Source organism: Mustela erminea, chromosome 2, assembly GCF_009829155.1.
Source record: "Mustela erminea isolate mMusErm1 chromosome 2, mMusErm1.Pri, whole genome shotgun sequence".
NCBI lineage: Eukaryota > Metazoa > Chordata > Mammalia > Carnivora > Mustelidae > Mustela > Mustela erminea.
The window spans coordinates 137,517,308-137,539,396 of record NC_045615.1 but is presented as its reverse complement, the minus strand read 5'-3'; the positions used below and the strand labels follow the sequence as shown (position 1 = coordinate 137,539,396).

The 22,089-nt window shown below is 35.4% G+C and overlaps 1 protein-coding gene across 5 annotated transcripts in view; it reads left to right on the top strand.

Moving 5' to 3' along the window:
* NFXL1 (nuclear transcription factor, X-box binding like 1) overlaps positions 1-21,869 on the top strand; it is a 76,887-nt gene extending 55,018 nt beyond the window's left edge. For 4 of the 5 annotated variants that reach the window (XM_032334234.1, XM_032334236.1, XM_032334233.1 and 1 more), the window contains exons 19-23: positions 5,249-5,318; positions 11,659-11,763; positions 16,083-16,169; positions 17,379-17,432; positions 20,247-21,869. In XM_032334234.1, the coding sequence (XP_032190125.1) occupies positions 5,249-5,318; positions 11,659-11,763; positions 16,083-16,169; positions 17,379-17,432; positions 20,247-20,420 (490 nt within the window). In that variant the 3' untranslated portion in view covers positions 20,421-21,869. Of the gene's footprint in view, positions 1-5,248; positions 5,319-11,658; positions 11,764-16,082; positions 16,170-17,378; positions 17,433-20,246 lie in introns of those variants that run through there. The other variant, XM_032334237.1, reaches the window with a different exon arrangement.
* The last annotated feature ends 220 nt before the right edge of the window (positions 21,870-22,089 follow it).

The window sequence follows — 22,089 nt, the reverse complement described above, 5'->3', positions numbered from 1 at the left end:
TCACAAATCAGTATTCACAAATCAATCAATGTGATAGACCACATTAACAGGAGAAAGGATTAGAACCAGATGATCCTTTCAGTAGATGCAGAAAAAGGATTTGACAAAGTACATCCATTATAATAAAAACCCTCAACAAAGTAGACTTACAGGGAACATACCTCAACATGATAAAAGCCATATATAAAAAGCCCACAGCTGATATCATCCTCATTGGGGAGAAACTGAGAACTTTTCCTCTATGGTCAGGAACAAGACAGAGATGGCCACTCTTCTCAATTTTATTCAAAATAGTACTGGAACTCCTAGCCACAGCACTCAGACAATGAAAGGAAATAAAAGGCGTCCTGGCAATAGAAAGCCTGGCAAGGAAGAAGTCAGACTTTCACTCTTTGCAGATGGCATGATACTCTATAGAGAAAACCCAAAAGTCTCCACCAAAAAACTGCTAGAACTGTGAATGAATTCAGTAAAGTCACAGGATACAAAATCATTGTACAGAAATCTGTTTGCATTTCTATACATCAATAATGATGCAGCAGAAAGAGAAATCAAGGAATCGGTCCCATTTACAACTGCACCAAAACCTATAAGATACGTAGGAATAAACCTAACCAAAGTGAAAGACCTGTACTCTGCAAACTATAAAACACTGATGAAAGAAATTGAAGATGACACAAAGAAATGGAAAGACATCCTATGCTTGTGGATTGGAAGAACAAATATTATTACAATGCCTATATTACCCAAAACAGTCTACACATTTAATGCAATCACCATCAAAATACCACTAGCATTTTTCACAGAGCTAGAACAATCCTAAAATTTGTATGGAACCGCAAAAGACCCCCAATAGCCAAAGCAACCTTGAAAAAGAAAAACAAAGTTTGAAGAATCACAATTCCAGACTTCAAGTTATATTACAAAGCTGTGGTAATCAAAACAGTTTGGTACTAGCACAAAAACAGACACATAGATCAAGAGAACAGGATAGAAAACCCAGAAATGAATCTGCAAATATATGGGAAGTTAGCCTTCTACAAAACAGGAAAGAAATATCCAATGGGATAAAGATAGTCTCTTCAGCAAATGATGTTGGGAAAACTGTACGGCAACATGTGAAAGACTGAAACTGAACCACTTTCTCACACCATCCACAAAAACAAATTCAAAATGGATGACATACCTAAATTTGAGACAGGAAACTATTAAAATCTTTGAGGGGAACATAGGCTGTAACTTCTTTGACATTGGCAGTAGCATCTTCTTACTAGATATACCCCGTAAGGCAAGGGAAACAAAAGCAAACAAACTGTTGGGACTTCATCAAAATAAAAAGCTCTGCACAGGAAAGGAAATAATCTACAAAACTAAAGGGCAGCCTACGGAGTGGGAGAAAATATTTGCAAATGACTAATTTGAAAAAGGGTTACTATCCAAAATATAGAGAACTTATAAAACCCAACATCCAAAAAGTGTATAATCAAATTACAAAATGGGCCAAAGATACAAACAGATATTTTCCCAAAGAAGACCTACAGATGGACAATAGACACATGAAAAGGGGCTCAACATCACTGATTATCAGGGAGAGGCATACCAAAACTCTAATACTGTAACTGCAATGAGATATCACCTCACACCTGTCAGAATGGCTAACGTCAACAGCACAAGAAACAATAGTTGTTGATGAGGATGTAGAGAAGGGGGAACCCTCTTGGACCGTTGATGGGAATGCAGGCTGTTGTAGCCACCGTGGAAAACAGTATAGAGTTTCCTCAAAACATTAAAAATAGAACTGCCTTACAATTCCACAGTTGCAATTTTAGTATTTACCCAAAGAATACAAAAATACTAATTTGAAAACATACATGCACCCTAATGTTTATAGCTGTTCTACAGTAGCCCAAGTGTCCGTCAACTGATGAGTGGATGTAGGTGTATATGTATATACAGTGTAATATTACTCAGCCATAAAAAAGAAATTTTGCCATTTGCGGTGACATGGATGGAGATAAAGAGTATTATGCAAAGTGAGATAAGTCAATCAGACAAAGATAAATACCATGATTTTACTCATTTGTGGAATTTAAGATAGAAAACATGCAAAGGGGAAAAAAAGAGTGAGTGGTATACCAAAAACCACTCTTAACTCTAGAGAACAAACTGATGGTTACTAAAGGGAAGTAGGTGGGAGGGGATGGGTGAAATAGGTGATGAGTACCAGGTGTTGTATGGAAGTATTGAGTCATTATATTGTACACCTGAAAAGAGTATTGCACTGTAAGTTAACTAATTGGAATGTTAATAAAAACTTTTAAACAATCATAGTGAGATACAATGACATACCTGTTAGCATGGCTAAAATGAAAAAGACAAAAAAAAAAGACAATAGACTGACAGTATTAAGTGTTGGAGAGGATATAGAAGAATTGGAACTCATACACTGCTACTATGAATGTAAAATGATAGGGCCATTGGAAAAAGGTTTAGCGGTTTCTTAAAAAGTTAAACAACTGCCTTCTGTATGGATACAACCATTATATTCCTAGATACTTAACCAAGAGAAATGAAATGTATGTCCATACAAAGACTTGTACATGAATGTTCATAATATTTTTATATGTGATAACCCAAAACTGGAAATAATCCGAACGTCCAACAACAGGTGAATAAACACATGGTAGTATGTCCATACAGAATAAATTCAGCAATAAAAACAAACTGTTGTTATTTGCAATATCATGAATGAATCTCGAAGTGTGAAATCTCAAGATTATAAGTGAAAGAAGCCAAACAAAAAAGAATAATGCTCTATGATTTGATTATGTAAAATTCTTGGAAATTGGAAGCCAATCTATACAACAAAAAGTATCTCATTGGTTTCCTAGCAGGTGATGGGCAATATAAAGAGATCCCAAAGGGACACATGACATTTTTTGAGGGTATTGGGTATGTCCATTATCTTGATTGTGGTGATGGTTTCATGGGTGTAAACATATGTCAAGTCTTGTCAGGTTTTCCCCTTTAAATGTGTACATTATTATCTTCTGTATCATACCTTAATAAAAGCCCTCCAAAAACATGAAGTATATGTTTTTATAGAGAATTCTTCAGACTTAGTATTCATTATGATAATTTTGTTTACTTTCAATTCAGTGAATTATTCCATGTTATCTTTATTTTTAGTCCTTTTTTGCTTCATGTAATTTCCTTTATAGAAATTAGATTAAAAGATACAGATGTTGGAAAATTAGTTTATTCCAAATTATAAAGTGACAGAAACAAAATGATACTAAGTCTTAAGTTCAGAGGTGAGCTGGGGTGCCTAGGTGGTTGAGTTAGTTAAGCATCTGCCTTCAGCCCAGGTCACGATCTCCGCGTCCTGGGATCAAGCCCCGAGTTCCTCATTGGGTTCCGCTTCTGACTCCCTGCTCGGTGGGGAGCCCGCTTCTCCCTCTTCCACTCTCCCAGCTTGTGCGCTCTCTCTCTCTCTCTGTGTCAAATAAATAAATAAAATCTTTAAAAAAAAGTTCAGAGGTGAGCACCATGCTTGTAAGAATGAAGATATATGACTTTTAATAGAGCCAATATAAAGACCTTGTGATATTATTAAGTGAAATTTTGCTAAGAAAATTGCATATGTTATCTTAGAGTACATTTATGCTAATTTATACATATACTTAAGATAATAGTTGTTTTGTTTTGTTTTGTTTTTTTAAGGTAATAGTTTTTACGTTAGGCTAAACTTATGGTACATTTGACACTTATGTCTAATAAAGGAAAATAAGAAAAGCAGGAAAAGAAAGAATCAAAGGTAATGGAGAGAGAAAAGTGACCTCCGTGTGATAGGAATTTTAAGGGTGTCACTAGTTACTGACTTATGCAGTGTCCATTGTGGTTACATTCAACGATCTGTGAGAAAGTAGTTTTAGTCCTTGATGTTTGTGACTTTTCCTGAATTACCCACCAAGTCAAACAGGAAAGCACACAGACTAATCTAAAACGATCAAATCGAAAATGAATCTGTTTCTAACATAATAGCTCACAAAAACAATTTTAAAACTCTCCTAAAATAAACTTACTAAATTTTTCGATTTGAAGTAATTTTTTGTTGTTGTTCTTTAAGAAACAAAACAAACAAGCATGGGGGGAAAAAAGAGAGAGGCAAACCAAGAACAGAGTTTCAACTGTAGAAAACAAACTCCGGGCTACCAGAGGACAGATGGGTGGGGGGATGGGTGAAGTAGGTGATGGGGATGACGGAGGACACTTGTCGTGATGAGTACCCAGTAATGTGTGGAAGTGTGGATCATGATATTGTACACCTGAAACTAAAATTACAGTTTATGGGGGTGCCTGGGTGGCTCAGTGGGTTAAAGCCTCTGCCTTCAGCTCAGGTCATGGTCCTGGGGTCCTGGGATCGAGCCCCGCATCGGGCTCTCTGCTTGGCGGGGAGCCTGCTTCCTCCTCTCTCTCTGCCTGCCTCTCTGCCTGCTTGTGATCTCTGTTAAATAAATAAATAAATAAATAAATAAATAAATCTTTAAAAAAAAATTTACAGTTTATGCAACTAATTGTAATTTAAATAAAAACTTAAAAAAAATCTGGGTGTGCATTTTCTCAGTATCAGTTTTTAAGTAATATATAGATTTTTAATCTTTTATGTGGAAGCTTTAGGAAGATATTTATGAAAAATGATTGCTCTGAAGAGGAAGATAATAGCAGACTACCTTTTTTTTTTTTTAATATTTTACCCATTTATTTGAGAGAGAGAGAGTGCACAAGGGCAGGTTAGGAAAGGGACAGAAAGAGAGAGAATTTCCAGCAGACTCTGGGCTGACCGTGGAGCCCCACTTGAGACTTGATTCCCTCACCAATCATGACCCGAGCCGAAATCAAGAATCAGATGCTTATGGGACTGAGCCACCCAGGTGCCCCTTAATAGCATAAATTATTAAGGCCAGGCACAGATGATATTTTGTGTGTGTTTTATACTTCCTGTTTACAGTAATTGCCCTTTTGGCATTTAATATGTTGGTAATAGATAAAGGGCTGGAAGGTTTCAGATATCAGACCAGGTAAGTAATTAAGACAGTTGTTACAGATGATACACAATTAAAATATTTTTCAAGAAAAAATGAAATAAGTAAGCAATTTTATGGACATGTTTGAAATTATTTTTAGAGAGGTAATCTATAAAATGGACTTCGGTTTGAATGTCATCAAAACTTCCTCTTATTTTTAGAAAAATAACCACAGCTGATGTAAATGAAAAGAACCTCCTTAGTTGTTGCAAAAATCAGTGTCCTAAAGAGGTAAGCTTTAATAGAACCCTTTTAAGCTGTATTTCTTAGGTCTTGTTTCTCTTGGATTTTCTCTTTTCTTCTTGGTCTTCTTATATCAGGTCTTTTCTGAACATGCTAGAAATGTTGGGTGCAGGGAGGAAAATGTGATTGATGTCTATAAAAATGTAATACACACTAACTGTAGATGTACATCTCTTTATGAAATTTGGGGGTTCTAATACCCCAAAAGTTTTAAAGGTATCTTATGTACTTTATATGATAAAGTTTTGACCTAATGCTTACCCCTCCCCCAAATAGAAATAGATGAAGAACTGTGTAGGTTATAGGCAGTTAGACAGTAAATCCATAGTAGGTTATTTAAAAAGTGTATTTGTGTGTGTGTGTGAACTTTAAAGATTATTATTATCTTGAATTAATATAAATAATTATATATTGTTTTATTTTTAAAAATTCTCATGCTTATAATGCATTGTATTAGTACTAAAAGTGTCAAAAATAGTTCAGAAAACTTGTTCAGAGTAAAAAGGTAAAAATTCACTGGTGATTTATCTCGGTGATAATTTGAGAAACCATCCATAATTGGTCAGCTTATTTATTTATTTGTTTGTTTGTTTGCTTATAATTGGTCAATTTAAAAGTCAGAGTATTCCTTTTTTGTTGGAGGTATGGTAGTGATAATTATTTGATTTGTTTGGACATTTATAAAGGAATCCTTCTGACTTACAGATGTACTAATAGTACCACTTTTATTTTAATTCTTTGCTTTTTTTGCACTTATCTGTTTCTCATCCTATTTAGAGTCAGGGAAAGATGACGACAAAGCTGTAAATATAATAGTCATTCTCTTTGGTTAAATAAAAACAGAAATTAAATGCATGATATGCCTTTTTGTTAACAATATTTTCTTTTAACTAAAACTTTTGATGCTTTTTATGGATTTCTGTTTAAGAACTATTGGAAATTGAACTTGAATATTTTAAAAGTTATGTAAGATTATAAAAAGACCATTTCAAGCAATAGATGGTTATATTTAATAACCCTGTCTTTGTTATATAAGTGAAACTAAGGGCATTGGGATATTTCAAATTTAATTTTCTGATTTCTTCAAATCCTGACTTTTTCCTTGTTAAAATAAATTTTCTTCTACCCAAATTAAGATTCCAGGTAATAAGTGGTTGAGACTGTCAGATTTTTAATCTGAGTCCGTAACTTGGTATGAGATTGTAGTTAGAAATAACAAAATTAAATTTAGGGATTGTTAATTTGCAGTTTAGCATTTCCTTGGCTATGATTCAGTTGTGATAAGGTTACGACATTTGTTGGGACAAATGGGTGATCATGTTTTTTTAAAAATTTGTTTTCCATGCTCATGATTTTTGGATTCTGTGCCAGTCTGGAGCCTATTACTTTTTTTTTTTTTTTTTTTTTTAAATTACTAGAGTATTACTAGAGTCTCCTTGGGCTCTCTTGACATTAATAGCCTTAGTTTGGGAAGAATTTAAGTAGCTGTTACAGTTTGAAGTAGTCTAATAGTGGCCCGGTGAATGAATATCCTGGTGTCTAATAGAACTTATTCTAGTTTATGGCCTCTGGACATTGGTAAGGCTACAGCAGTAGTTCTCAACAGTTCACCGGCTTCTTAAAACAGATTAACAGACCCTGCCCCAGAGTTTCTGATTTTGAGAGCCTGGAGTAGGGGCCCAAGAATTTGCATTTCTTATTTGACATGTAATAGTGATATTGTTTGTCTGGCATCACAGTTTTGAGACCCACTAAGCTATAGAATCAAGTCATGCTTGGGATCAACCAAGAACTATGTCACTTCGAATTTGTAGTAGATATCTTTTTTTTTTTTTTTTTCTCAATAGATATCTTGTGTTCTTGGAGTTAAGGTATGGGATTATGATAAATTCTGACCTACTGATAAATTCTCATTTACTTTCTCTTCCCTCCCCCATCCTATAGATTTCTTGGGGGCAGGGCCTATGTCATATTCATCCTTGTATCCAGTCCCTTGTATCCTGTTCCCTGTTTGTACACATTAGGCAGCTGGTAAATGTTTTTATTGAATGTGAATGAAACTGAACTGTTGAAGTGGTATAGACATATCCCTTGAGCTCCACTGATTCTCCGATGTACACTTCCTCTATCTTCTGGTCTGGTTTGAATTTAACAAAAAGAAAATATAAAGATACCATTTAGAACTGTACGTTTAAACTGTGCCCCACATATACAATTCTACTTTTAAAAATTATTTCTGAATTTGGTTTTATCAGCCCTGTGAAGCTTTTCTGTTTTTTACTTGAGCAAATTGTTTAATGTGTCTTTAACTCAAATTGTTTATGTATAAAAGTAATACTTCTGAGTGCTGAGTATTAATGAGTTAAGATCATGTAAATCTTAGTATATAGTGAGTGCCATATGTGTGCTAGCTGTGGTGATGGTGGGATGGGTATTTATCCATAAACAGTGTTGTTTTGCAAGCTTTCTTTAATTATTTTTTTTTTCTTTAATTATTTTTAAAGAGCTTTTTAAACTGGGATGAAAATGGAACATTTTGAACTAGACAGTATTGGTTATGGGTAAGGCATTTGAAATGACATATGCAGGTGTAAATAGAATGATCTTAAGGACTGAGTAGAGTACAAGAAGACCGTCCCACATTGAGTGGAAAGAGTAGGACATCTCATCTTTAAATGAATATCAAGGTTGGATGTTTTAGGAAAACCTCTGTTTTTTTTGGTTTTAGAAAAACTTCATTACCTCTGGAATGAAGATATAGTCATTATAGATTATGCATTTTAATCAGCTTCCTTTGGAACTGCTTTTCAGCTCTGTCAGAATATAAGCTGCCTTTTGAGATAACACATACTTGCACACCTGGTTTTTTTAAACAGTGAAATCACCACCTACTCAAAAGCACATAATACTTATCTGAACAGTTTAACAAGTAGTTAGAAAGTCAACACCATAGAACTCCACACAGGTCCAAAAATATAGTATTGCTGCATCTCAGAAGCTAACAAAGTCCTTGTCTGGCTTTGGTTCCCCCCTCTTCTATCCTATATTTTACCTCCACCTGCCTTTTATAGTAATTATTTCCTTGCTGGTATCTGAAAACGATCTTGTTGGCTTAATTTTATATTTAAAGTTCAAAAGTATGAACTTTTGTGACCTTAGTTTGTTCTCCATTTTGTTTGTCATGTTTATTGCATGTGGCTGTAGTCTTATTTCCATTGTACGAGGATACTGTGGTTTATTGTATTTGCCTTATAATGGGTAGATACGAGTTTTTTCCAATTCCAAAATACTGCTGTGAACATTCTTGTTTGTGCATTCTAATATATGCATGTATAGATTTCTCTAGGCATATAGTGGTGCGTGGTCATAAGGAATGTATAATTTCAACTTAATATCATATTGATTTCCAAAATCATACAACTTACTATCAGTAAATTTTCTAATTTACCACTAGTATTTTAAAGTTCCTGTCATGGCATATCCTTGCCAACATTTGGTATTGTCAGAGTTGAAAATTTTTCCCGGTCTTGTGACATCACGTGATTTTTATTTACATTTTCCTGATTACTAGTGATTTTTACTACTTTTTCAGAATTAATGGCATTACTTTTGTCTGTGAGACATGTATTGGATGCTAGCACAGTATCCTTCTGGAGGAGTTTCAGTTCTCCTTGCAGGCTAGAGTAATCAGTTACATTAACTTATCACAGAAAGAAAATACGTTCAGAGGATATTGGAGACCAGTTCATAGACTCTGAAGGAAATGCTGTACAGCAAACTTCAGGAAGGACAAGATCTGGGCAGCCCCCAGGGCATTGCCAGCAAGAGCTCAGGGCACTCTCTAAGATGACTGTTCAAACCACCAACTCTTCCTTTTTAGTTTTCACATTATCAGAAGAGAAAATCTGATTGGTCCCTTTAAGTCGAGGGGCTCCCTTGGTATAGGCAGCGACAGATAGAAGACTAGAACGGATAACATAGCCATGGCCATGAGAAAATTGTGATGAGCCCCACGGCCATCCCAATTTGTGTCTTCTGTATCTTCTAACCAGCAGTGAAGGTGAAACGCTTGGAGATTCATGGAAGAATTGTTAGATGGGGTAACAGGACCAAATGCAGTATTCAGAGAACAGAGATACATTTTGAAGATAGAGACTTTCAGCATGGTAGTGAAATTGTGAAGAGTGACCGTGAGGTCTTTTAGGAGGCAGAAAGATAAAATATCGAGAGCAGTGATTTTAAGCTTTTCATCAACCCCCAACACACTGAAGAGATAGAACTTTATAGCCACGATTCTATGTAATTCAGAAAGATCTTTATTGATTGTGATAGTCTTCCCTATTCACATTCCCCTTTAGAATTATTGATTGAAGGGACGCCTGGGTGGCTCAGTGGGTTAAAGCCTCTGCCTTCAGCTCAGGTCATGATCCCAGGGTGCTGGGACTGAGCCCCACATTGGGCTCTCTGCTCAGCGGGGACCCTGCTTCCCCCTCTCTGTCTCTCTGCCTACCTGTGATCTCTGTCAAATAAATAAAATAAAATGTTTTAAAAAGAGAATTATTGATTGAAAGTAGATTGGTTAGTTACTTTTAGAGAAGATGACTGATGTAATTACCTCGCAGATTAAAGAAAGAACAAGAGGCTACAGAGACATGTTTTGAGCAGAGAGGCCAGGTGGTCAGCTGATGCTAAATGTTTTGTCTTCTTCATGAAGTCAGGCTAGTAGTGCTAGAGGCACTAGCAGGAGTGAAGGTGGGAATGATGTTGAAGAGACAGGAAAGACTTTAAACAGCTCTGTGAGGCATAGTAAAACATATTGAGCTTATTAAGCAGTGTTAGGGGCCTTGGTAGGTATAGAGAGAAACAAAACTGAAGTGGTCCAGGAATGCTAGTGTGGAACTCATTCCAGCAGTTCAGCCCTACGATGGGATTGATGAAAATGTAGTCTGAGTGTCCAAATTGAGTTTTGGTATGTCTTAGTTCAAAATGAAAGAGCAAGAAATCTAATTGCACACTAGAGAGACACTAAAGGCAATGGAAAAAATGTAAGAATTTTTTTTGGGGTGAGTAGAGTTGATAGTTAGAAGGATCAATCTGCAGAATCATAAAGATCAAAAGTTGGAGAATTCAAATGTTTATTATGGTGCCCACTATTTATAAGGTGTCTTTGTTAATGAGTGTAAGAGATACAAAGAAATAGAAGACCATGTCCTCCACTAACTTATTATTTTATATAGCTAAATATTTTATTAAGTAGCTAAATATATCGAGCACATTTAATCCTCACGACAGCTATGCAAAATCTGTTATTCTTCCCGGTTTTATATGTGAGGCACAGAAAAGTCAGGAGACTTGCCCAGGGTTTCACAGTTGGTAAAGAGGGAAGCTGGGCTTCAGGTCCAAGCAGCCTCTTTGGAATTTAACCAGTAACCAGTGTGATTAGAGAGACACATAACTATGAGGTGTTCAAACATTTTTTTTTTAACTTTAAGACCATATAAGCAATGTCACAATGGTTTAGAAATATATTTCTTACATAGTTACTATTATTTGTTTAAATATAGACAAATTCCTATCATGCTTCTATGGTGATTTGAGCCATTTCCTGAAGTTTGGATAACATTTGAATACAAAGAAGGTCAGAACATTTCATCTGAAAGCTTGACTGGATAAGAAGATAGTAAATAAGTAGACAGGAGCATGTAGGCATCTTGGCAGTTACGGAGTGGTTTGGCTGCCTCTATAATAAGTTTTGATATGTAGTGGCGAAGAGAAATGATTTAGAGTAAAAGGCTAAGCAGTTGTGTTATCATACAGTGCCTTAAGAGCAAGGAAGTTTTTTCTTTCTCGTGTAACCATGCAAGGTAGATGTGTTGTCATGTGCTCCAGGTAGTCATTCAGGAACCCAAGTAAGTCAGGGAACGCTGCTTCTCTTTGACACATGGTTTCCATTGTTGGTTTACATGTTACTTCAAAGCACACTGAGAAGGGAAGAACATGGATGTGTGGTCTCAAAATGCTTTAAGGTACAAAAGCACTTACGCTTGAATTCCATTGGCCAGAACATAGTCACATGGCTGTAAGTAGCCACAGTAGTGTTCTAAGTAAGATACACTCTTGGAGTGGAACTGGGGAGAATATTTAACATTTCTGTGTAATTAAAGTAATTTATATCTAAAAGAAAAAAGTTAAAAATTAGATGATTATCGAGGGTTGATTGACCCTATTATAATAGACTATCTCTTAAAATAGTTGTTGGAAGAAGGGGAATTTGCAGAGTCTGACTAGAATGTAAATATGTAATTGCCTTATTTTGATTTTATTGTAGCTTCCTTGTGGTCACAGATGCAAAGAGATGTGTCATCCTGGTGAATGTCCCTTTAATTGCAACCAGAAGGTAAAACTTAGATGTCCTTGTAAAAGAATAAAGAAGGTAAATGTTTTAAGTTATTGAAAATACTTTTTTATGTAAAAATTTTCTTTGTGTTTTGGTAGTTCTTTGGCTTTTTGCCTTTTGAATTTCAAGGTCTTATTTTTTAGAATCATTTTATTGTTAGCCTATATATTTCTGTAAATATTTTAAAAATTGGCTTTGTTTGGCAATCCAGTTTTCTGTAATTTATTCATAAAAGAACTTTGTCTTGTATTGGAATCAAGTTCAGTGCCCCTTTTTGGATAGAATCAATATGCTTGAGATTTGAGGTCTTTGTGTAAGAAACACAATGTGAGTAATACAGTGAGTTTCATGGTTTAAGAAATGGTCTGGAATTAACCTTTGTTGCTCTTGTTTATGAAATAGTTTTTGCCATCAGTATTAAGTTGTGAAAACATAGCCTTAAAGTGACTTCACTTTAAGTAGCCTTATAATGTTAGAAATAACAAACTTGGAGAGAATTCACTTTAATATAAAATAGTGGTAAAAAAATAAAATAGTGGTGATGAAAGATTAAGAGGACAACACTAACTACTGGAAAGGTCAGCGATGGGGCGCTTGGGTGGCTCAGTAGGTTAAGCCTCTGCCTTCAGCTCAGGTCATGATCTCAGGGTCCTGGGATTGAGCCCCGCATCGGGCTTTCTGCTCAGCAGGGAACCTCCTTCCCCCTCTCACTCTGCCTCCTGCTCTGCCTACTTGTGATCTCTCTCTCTGTCGAATAAATAAATAAAATCTTTAAGAAAAAGAAAAAGAAAGCTTGGCGGGGGCAAACTGCCACTGTTCATGTAAGCTTACAAAGGAAATCTCAGTGTTGTTCGGTGTCAGTGGCTGAGTGGTTTGTTTTCAGTTCTCCTTTTCCTTGACTTCCCTGATCACACTGTCAACTTCTGATGTTTTTTGTGTTGGTTGAAGTTGCAGCACCTTTTTTTCTTCATGTTCTTACAGTCATCCCCTAAAGCGAGTCTTTTTTCTTTTCTTTAAATTCTCTCTTATATTCATCCATCCAACAAATATTTGAGAATCTTTTGCTTTTACTGAGGATCTTTGCTTTTCATTTATTTTCACAGCTCCTACTATCCACTTCCTGGGGTAGTGACTTCTTAATTTAAATGTGTAGGCCTGACCTCTTCTGGAATTGAGTCCATGGGTTTTAGATACTTAAATTGGACCACATTTTTTTCTTTGTTTTTGTTTTTTTAAGATTTTATTTATTTATCCAAGAGATAAAGAGAGAGCACATGCAGCGTGAAGGCCAGAGGTCTGAGCAGGGAGCCCAGTGCGAGACTCTGTATCAGGACTCGGGGACCATGACCCGAGCCGAGGGCAGATGCTTAACCAACTAAGCCACCCAGGTGCTCCTAAATTGGACCATCTTTATGTGAAAATCAGTGCTTAGTCAAGCCACTTTTAATTAGAGATGTCTCTCAGATTTTCTCTCATTTCATGTTATTATCCAAGTGCAGATTGCCACCCAGTAGAACTTTGGCAACAGCTCATTCTTAGACTTTAAGAATAGCTTTATTACAGATTTCCTTGCTTCCAAACATACTACATCCCTAATCTAAGTTTTTCAGTGGTTCTTCATCACCTGTGGGAAGAAATACACATTTAAAAGAAACACGTATGCACATACAGGCTTGACATTCAAGGGATTCTGTGATGGTACCTTTGCCTACTTGTCTGCACTGTCATCCTCTAGCAGTTGTCTCTATGATTCTGTTACTTAAGTGCCCTAACGCGTATGATATACACCCCTCTGATCTGTGGCAATGTAGACATTCTTTCCGTAAAACGCAAAGTTTTTCCCCTTTACTGTTCTGTTTACTGGAACCCTGCTCTAGTACTTAGTGCTAGCATTTCCTTGTTTGGGAAGGTCTTCCTTCCCCTGACTCTTGGGAAGACTTTGATGCTGTTTCTCCTTGGTTTTCTTTATTCTAGGTTCATGACTAAAAGCTTTGTGATTCTAAGGATGTCTTTAACCTTGTTTTCTCATCCGTAAAATAGAGTTTATACATAGATTTATTGAAAGGAATGAAAGAGGTAATGCTTATATAGCATTTAGTACAGTGATTATTATGTTTAATAAATAATAGCTGCTGTTGTATTCATTTACTGCTTCCATTATTATATTATTTTTCTTATTGTGTCCCTTGTCCCTAGCACAGTGCTTTGCATGTAATAGGTGCTCTTATAAATACCTTTTGAATGAGGGAGGGTGGGTTCATTCTTCCAGGCTGATCGACTTAATATCTGCAAATACATTATTTATTGTCTATACTTGTATATATTATTGTTCCTTTGTCTGGACTCTATTGTTCCTTGGAGGACTCTGTTTACCAAAAATGAAGAACTGAAGTGGGGGAAAAAACTCTTAAGTAATAAAATTCCATGCTATAAAGTGTTTTCATGAAAGTATATTTGCACATTAGGATTTGATGATCACATATCTTAACTCTGGTAAATTTGAACTAAAAACAGTTAGTATCTGAGAGTGTGGTAAGAAAGGAGAAATTGATACAGATAGGTACACTTAGAGCAAAAGTGATATCTGGCAGCAAAAAAAGGTAGCTAAAATATTTAGGCAAATTCTAGGACTTTAAAATAAGGACCACTTATTCGAGTAGTTCACAAATTGATTATAGGATTGATGTCACATCATCAAGAAAAGAGTAGATACGGTTTTTATTGTTTCATTAAGGAGACATTGAAGTGCAAACATAAGATTTAGACCAATTTTTAAAATTTTAAAACTTCTTAAAAAATTAAATGATTGAGAGGAAAGTTTGTAGCTCTCCAGAAAATTCTCTAGAACTGCATGAGTTGGTAGCCATTAGCCACATGTGGCTGTTTATTTATTTGAATATTTTTTAGTTTTATTGATGCACAGTTGACAAAAATTGTATATATTTAAGATGCAAATGTGATGATTGTCTATACATACACTGAAATGATTACAAAAATCAAGCTAATTAGCATTTAACACCTGATTACCAGTTCTTGGTGAGAACACATCCTACTCTCATAGCAAATTTAAGGTATATAATACAATATTATTAACTATAGCAAGCGTGCTGTATATTAGATTCCTCAGAACTTAAGACTTATTTTATCACTGAAAATTTATACCCAGTGACCAGTTTCTCCACATGTCACCTTGCCGCAAGCTCCTGGCAATCTCCATTCCCTTCTTAGCTTTTCTAAGTTCTAATTTTTTAGATTCCACATATTAGTAAGATCATACAATATTTGTGTATCTACATCTGTCTTATTTTACTTACTCGCTTGTCTCCATGTTCATCCATGTTCTCTAAATGGCAGGATTTCCAGCTTTTTTATGGCTGAATAATATTCCACTACAGGTTGATAGGTGGGCAGATCATGTTTTCTTCATCCGTTTATCCACTGATGGACACATACCTTGTTTCCATATCTTGGCTATTGTGAATAATGATGCAGTGAGCATTGGAGCACAGAGATTTCTTAGATACTCTTCTCATTTCCTGGATATATATCTGGGAGCAAGACTGCTAGAACCTATACTACTCGATCTACTTGACATTTTTTTAAGAAGCCCCCATACTGTTTTTCATACTGGCAATACCAATTTACATTCCCAACAATGCTGTCCAAGATTTCTTTTTTTTTTTTTTTCCTATATTCTTGTTAACATTTGTTATCTATTGGCTTTTCAATTATACTTATTCTAACAGTTGTGGGTTGATGATCTCATTGTGGTTTAGATTTGCATTTCCCTGGCAGTTAATGATGTTGAGCACATTAGCATGTACCTGTTGGCCCATATGAAGCTATTTAAATTTGAATTTTAATGAATCAACATGAAATAGTAGTAAATATTCAGTTCCTCGATTTCACTGGCCACATTTTGAGTTTTCATTAGCCATGTGGAGTCAGTGTTCCTCTGTTGGATAGCAGAGATACAGAACAGTTTATTGTCTCAGAAAGCTGCGTTGGTTGGCACTATTTTGAAGCATTTTATAGCACAAAACAATAAAGAAAAATAAAGAATGAAAAGGAGATTGACGCTGGGTTGATAGTGACTCTTAATTTAATTTTAACTCATAATTTATTTTTATGATATTCACTTCTTTCTGGTTAGGAGGAAATAAAGGAATGATCACTGTTTGAATCAAGACATTTAATGCTTGTAACCATATCATCATTAAATATTCATGAACATGACTTTTAAATAATATGCATAACCTTAAGCTGTCAGATATTTTGCTTTTTTATGACATACAGTTAGGACTCTGAGGGAAAGACATTTTAAAGTCAAATTTTTAAAAAAATGTTATTTGTAGGAATTGCAATGCAACAAAGTACGAGAAAATCAGATTTCAATAGAATGTGACGCGACATGCAAGGAAATGAAGCGGAAAGCATCTGAGGTAATGTCATTTTTTTTTTTTTTTAAAAGATTGATTTATTTATTTTAGAGAGAGGGTGTAGCGAGCTTGGGGTTGTTGGGAGGAGGGGCAGAGGGAGAGGGAAAATCTCAAGCTGACTCCCCACTGAGCGCAGAGACCGACGCAGGGCTCAATTTCACAACCCTGAGATCACAACCCGAGAAGAAATCAGGAGTCAGATGCTTAACCAGCTGAGCCACCCAAGTGCCCACAAATGTCATTTTTAATGTGTCAATTAATGGCCTTTTCCTATTTATTTTGTGCATTACTTTATGTGCTTATTACAAGGAACTCAAAATCTCATCTTTTTTTGCTTTTGTAAGAAAACCTAGTTTTTTTCTTTTTTAAGATTGATTTATTTATTAGAGAGAGAGAGAGCGTAAGTGGAGAGGAGAGGGAGAAGCAGACTCCCCGCTGAGCAGGGAGCCTGATAGGGGTCTTGATCCCAGGACCCCAGGATCATGACCTGAGCTGAAGGTAGATGCTTCACAGACTGAGCCACCCAGGTGCCCCAAGAAGGCCTCGTCTTCTGTGCCTATTTTGAATCCCCAGGTGTGCTCTTTAGTTTGTGCTACATTTTTTCTATCCTTGTGCCAGTTCGTGTATGTGCTCTAGAACAGTTGTCCATCGTAATGTTACTGTAAGCCTCCTGAAAGTTAGGTTAAAATAATACAAAGTAAGATTTTGGAGTTCTTTGCTGTTTGGGTTACCTCTAGTGTCCTTATTTCCTTCCATCAGTCCAACTGATGAATAAATTCTTGATTTTGCTGAACACTGAGGATTCTCTTCCAGATAGGGCATTTACAGAAAATGGTCAACTTCAACTCTAGAAAAAGAGTGGTATTTAATAATTGATTATAGACTTAGTATGGTAACTCAAGAGAAGAAAAATCCATTTGAACACTATTTCATTTTGCAGTTTTGTAGCTCTTTGAATTGTGATCTAATATCTATTAAGTTGTTAAGCTGAAATGTTTATATAAAGGCTAACACTATCCCTCCCCTCATCTCACAGTCTGTTAGAACCTTGGTGACACTCTCACTATAACATTTACATGTCTTTAGATAATTTCCAATATGAAGTTACTGAAAGTTGTTATGGCTTAGTGGATTCTGGGTGAGAAGATGTTAAAATTCTAAATAAAATTTGATGATTACAGTGTTAATTAACCTTTAAATATCTATAAACAGATAAAAGAGGCAGAAGCCAAAGCTGCTCTCGAGGAAGAAAAACGAAAACAACAGGTAACTAAACAAAATATTTATATCCATTGTATCATTGTTAGTTTTTATGCAAACTCAAGGTTTATTCCACATACAAACCAGGAGCCAGTCAGCTGTTCCCCAGACTGAAAATAGTATAGTTCCTACAAAACAAAAATTAGCCACTCACTCACTTCAGCTCAAGTATGCTGAGCCTCTGAAGAGGCGTGAAATCTTGTGCATTCCCAAATTTAATTCCTTGCCAGTCTCATCCATTCTCCAGTGATATTTGGTTGGTGGGTGAGGGTTGGAGTGTGGCAGCTTCCTTTTTTTTTTTTTTTTTTTTTTAAGATTTTATTTATTTATTTATTTGACACAGAGAGAGAGAGAGAGATCACAAGTAGGCAGAGAGGCAGGCAGAGAGAGAAGGGGAAGCAGGCTCCCTGCTGAGCAAAGAGTCCAACGTGGGGCTCGATCCCAGGACCTTGGGATCATGACCCGAGCTGAAGGCAGAGGCTTTAACCCACTGAGCCACCCAGGTGTCCACAGCTTCCATTTTAAGACATCTCCTGGAGCCCATGTCTTCACTCACCTAAAAGTATTTAGTTCTGTTTTGCTGACTTGCAGATTATCTGTAAAAAGGAGTGTTTTGTTTCTTAACCAATGCATTTACTTTAACGATATATTGCCTTATTTCTCTTTTAGATTCTTAAATGCAGGCTTGTTATTTGTTCTTTGCTACATAGAAAATAACAACTACATTCCTGATACCCTCTTTGCTCAAATACCATATTGATCATGTACTCCGAAGAGTGGTTTAACTTTCTAATAGTGACATATAATTATTTGTCAGTTTGCATTTTGAGATGCTTATACTTAGCAAGAAGGTTGTATTATTATATGCAAACTGCTACCTTTTGAATGAGGAAATTGAAATTTGTGTGACTGCAGGGGAAGACATTGGAAACAATTTAGGTAGCAATAAACGTGGGCTAAAATGACCTCTGATGTTAAATGGTTTTAAAAAGTTGATTTGCCTAATATTCCAAAGTAAGTTATCAGAGCTACTTCACTAAAACATGGATTAACTAGAATCCTGGGAGATAAACTTACTAGGAGTAGTTTAGGGTAAACCTTCTTTCCCTTTTTATAAACTATTTGGGTGGAAATTTTAAATATATTCCCTATTTACTGAACTTTTAAACAGAGTGTATAGAACATAAACTATAAATGATGACTGTGGGTCATTATTAAAGCATTAGTTATTTTACTGTGTCAGTTCTCAAGTTTGGCTACTTTTAATGCATTGATCTTGTTCTCCATTTCAGCAACAGCTTGAAAATATTCTGACATTTTGGTTCATTGAAGAATGAATGTGTTAAATTAAGTATTGGATTAGGGCATCTTCAAATGTGGTTATGAGCAAAGTAATGGATGTGTTTACTGAAGTTTGTACAGTTGACCCTTGAACGACAGATTTAATCTGTTTAAGCTGTGGGGGTCCACTTACATGTAGCTTCTTTTCAACATGTAGCTTCCTACAGTACAGTCCTGTAAATGTGTTTTCTCCTCCTTATGATTTTCTTAGTAATGTTTTTCTTTTCCCTAACTTACTTTATTGTAAGAACACAGTATGTGATACATACAACGTACAAAATACACGTTAATCTACTGTTACTGGTGAGACTTTTCTGGTCAATAGTAGGCTGTTGGTAGTTAACTTTTTGGGGAGTCAAAAGTTATATATGGATTTTCAGCTGTGTGTGGGGTCAGCACCCCTGATCCCTGCATTGCTTAAGGGTTAACTTATATTAACTTATATTTCCTTCTGTTAAATAAACAATTAAAAAATCTTGCATGGATATTATATATATATTTTAGTTGATGACTATCATGTTTTAGTTCCAATGCACTGTAGTGTATCGTGTTACCTTATCCTGTATAAAGTTAAGTAAATTCTTGGCAGTAGAATAAAAGTCCACATTTTACAGTAAGTATCATCCAGTTATCCTTTCTTAGGACCAGTTTTTATAGAATTCTACTCTCTAAAATTGTCATTTTGATTTAAAGCATGAAGCATTTTCCACTGAAGAATTTCTACTCTATTTTTAAATATATTTGATAAAGATAATCTCGCAGGATTTTTTTTCCCTACTCACTTGAATTTCTTTCAAACAAGCCATTAATGTCTATTATCAGCGTTGTAAAAAAATAGAATTATAGGTATTTTTATTCTCACTGGGCATCTCTTGGCACTTGCTAGAAGCTGTGTATTATAGAAACTCAGTAGATTAATGGTGTTGATGTATAAAATTAATGTCTGTATTTAGGGCACCCTGATTTTCTATATTTAAATAGTGTCAGGGTGCCTAGATGACTCAGTTGGTTAAGTGTCCACCTTCTGCCCAGGTCCTGATCTCAGGGTCCTAGGATCAAGTCCCCTGGTTGTCATTGTCACCAGGCTCCCTGCTTAACAGGGGGTCTGCTTCTCCCTCTCCTTCTGCCCCTCCCACCTACCAGCTCCCACCCCCAGTTGTGTTCTCCCCCTCTCTCAAATAAATAAAACCTTTAAAAAAAAAACTAACTGTAAATAAATAAATAGTGTCAAAGTCAGGCTTATGGTCTGCAATAATCTCTTTTGTTACTCCCCATTTCCCTTTCTGTGTACCTAAACTCTGAATTTGTTGAATACAAGTCCATGATAGAGTTTTTTTTTTAAATAAAATCAGTATATTTACTGTATACCAATGCTATTAAAACATTTGGCACATTGATTTATTTTCATCTTAGTGGAAAATTTCAAGTCAATGTATATCGATTTTAATAAAAATGATACTGTTTTGGTTTTTGATTTAGGCTGAACTGGAGGCTTTTGAAAACAGACTGAAAGGTCGTCGGAAGAAGAACAGGAAAAGAGATGAAGTGACCGTTGAGCTTACGCTATGGCAGAAATACAAATACTATCTCCTTCCGGCATGTGCAGTTGCAGTTTTAGCGTTTGCATGGTACATAGCCCGTGATGTGGCTTAAGAAATTTTGATCTGGTCACATACCTCAGATTGGATTTAGATAAGTAATTCACTCTGGAATATTAGGAAGCGTATACTGTAGAACATAGACATCCACATTCATCTCTGTATTCCCTTCCAGCTGTTGTTAGAAGGACAGATTTTAAGCTTTATCTTGAGTAGCATACTAGAAGTGGCAATATAACATTGTTTAATAGTGAAAGCATGACCGAAATTGTCAGAGATCTCATAAGGCATAGCCTGTGGCAGGGTAACACGTCAGTTGATTGTGCTTCCTTGTGTTAACATAGTTGTCTCACTCACTATTTCACACCAAATTTCTTTCTGTTTTTTTCCAAAATTAAAATGAAATCGAGCCATATGTGCAGTAAAAGGAATATGTCACAGTGTTTTGGCTACTTATTAAAAGGTACTTTTCTTGATCATGGTTTCTTGATCATGTAACTTTGTACTTTAAAATAATTATTCTCTAAAAGACCTCTTAAATTGTAACCTAAAGCTATATAATTTGATTCCAAAAATTGTTTTATTAGTGAGGAATTTTTATCAGTTATTGAAATAAATTTTTATGTAGTAGGTACCTCAGAGGAAAATATAATTGTTTTTTTAAAAAATGCTGGGCTGGATTCCTCACATGTGGCTGTTTCTTGTGTAAGAAGCATTTAACTGAAGTTTGGCATGTTTTGTAAAACTTGTATGTGTCTTTTCAAAGTAAAAATAAAAGAAAAACTGGTATTTATGAGCAATAGAAACTGAGCACAGGGCTTAATGAGCTTTATATACTTATTGTCATTTCTTCTTACCATGATCCTGTAAGTAGATTTCAGCTGGAAATAATCAGTTCCTATGAAAACAAGCTGATAGAGAAATATCAGTAAGCCAAATCTGTTGGAATTGTCATTTTAAATGGTTTTGCTATTTAATTTTTGTATGATTGTTTTCATTAAAATTTTTCATACCACATTTGTAACCTTGAATATTTACTATTACCTGAAATATTCAGGAGTCTATAATTTTAGGTTAGGTATTAATATCACTGTATAAAATCTCTGATACTTGATGCAAAACAGTTATTGATGGACACTAAAAAGCCATAGAAGTACATTTTAAACAGAAGTACAAAGAAGGATTTCTAAATTTTGCTGACTTTAATGAAAAATTTTTTAATGTTCTGTTTATTCTTCTAGTGTTAGCTCATGTCTAAAATGAAAGGCTAGTCATTCCTTTCGTTATGGTATTTGTATTTTGACTTTAGATTTTTTTCTTTTTTACTTTTCTCAACATTAGGGTACCTGGGTTGGTGTTTCAGAAGCTCTGAGTTAGAGCTGCCGCACTCCAGTCATTTCCTTACTCTAAAATGAATATTAAAGACTGAACAACTAAGTATCTACCTGGGGAGCTTTTTTCATGTATCTCAGAATTTCAGCCTAATAAACAAGCCTGAAGCCTGTTTCCTATCTGTTGGGCTTCTGTTCTGGCTTGTGTTCTTATTTGTGGGGAAGAATTTAGTGAGCAGAGGAAGGAGATTGAATGAATAATAAGTTAAGCATTTACTGTTTTTTATTTGCTTCATTAATTTACCTGAAGTCACACACTATTTGATGTTTCCTCTGTGATAGGTACTTGGTAGGTCCTAGAGATAACCGTGATCCTTTCTCTTGCGGAGCTGT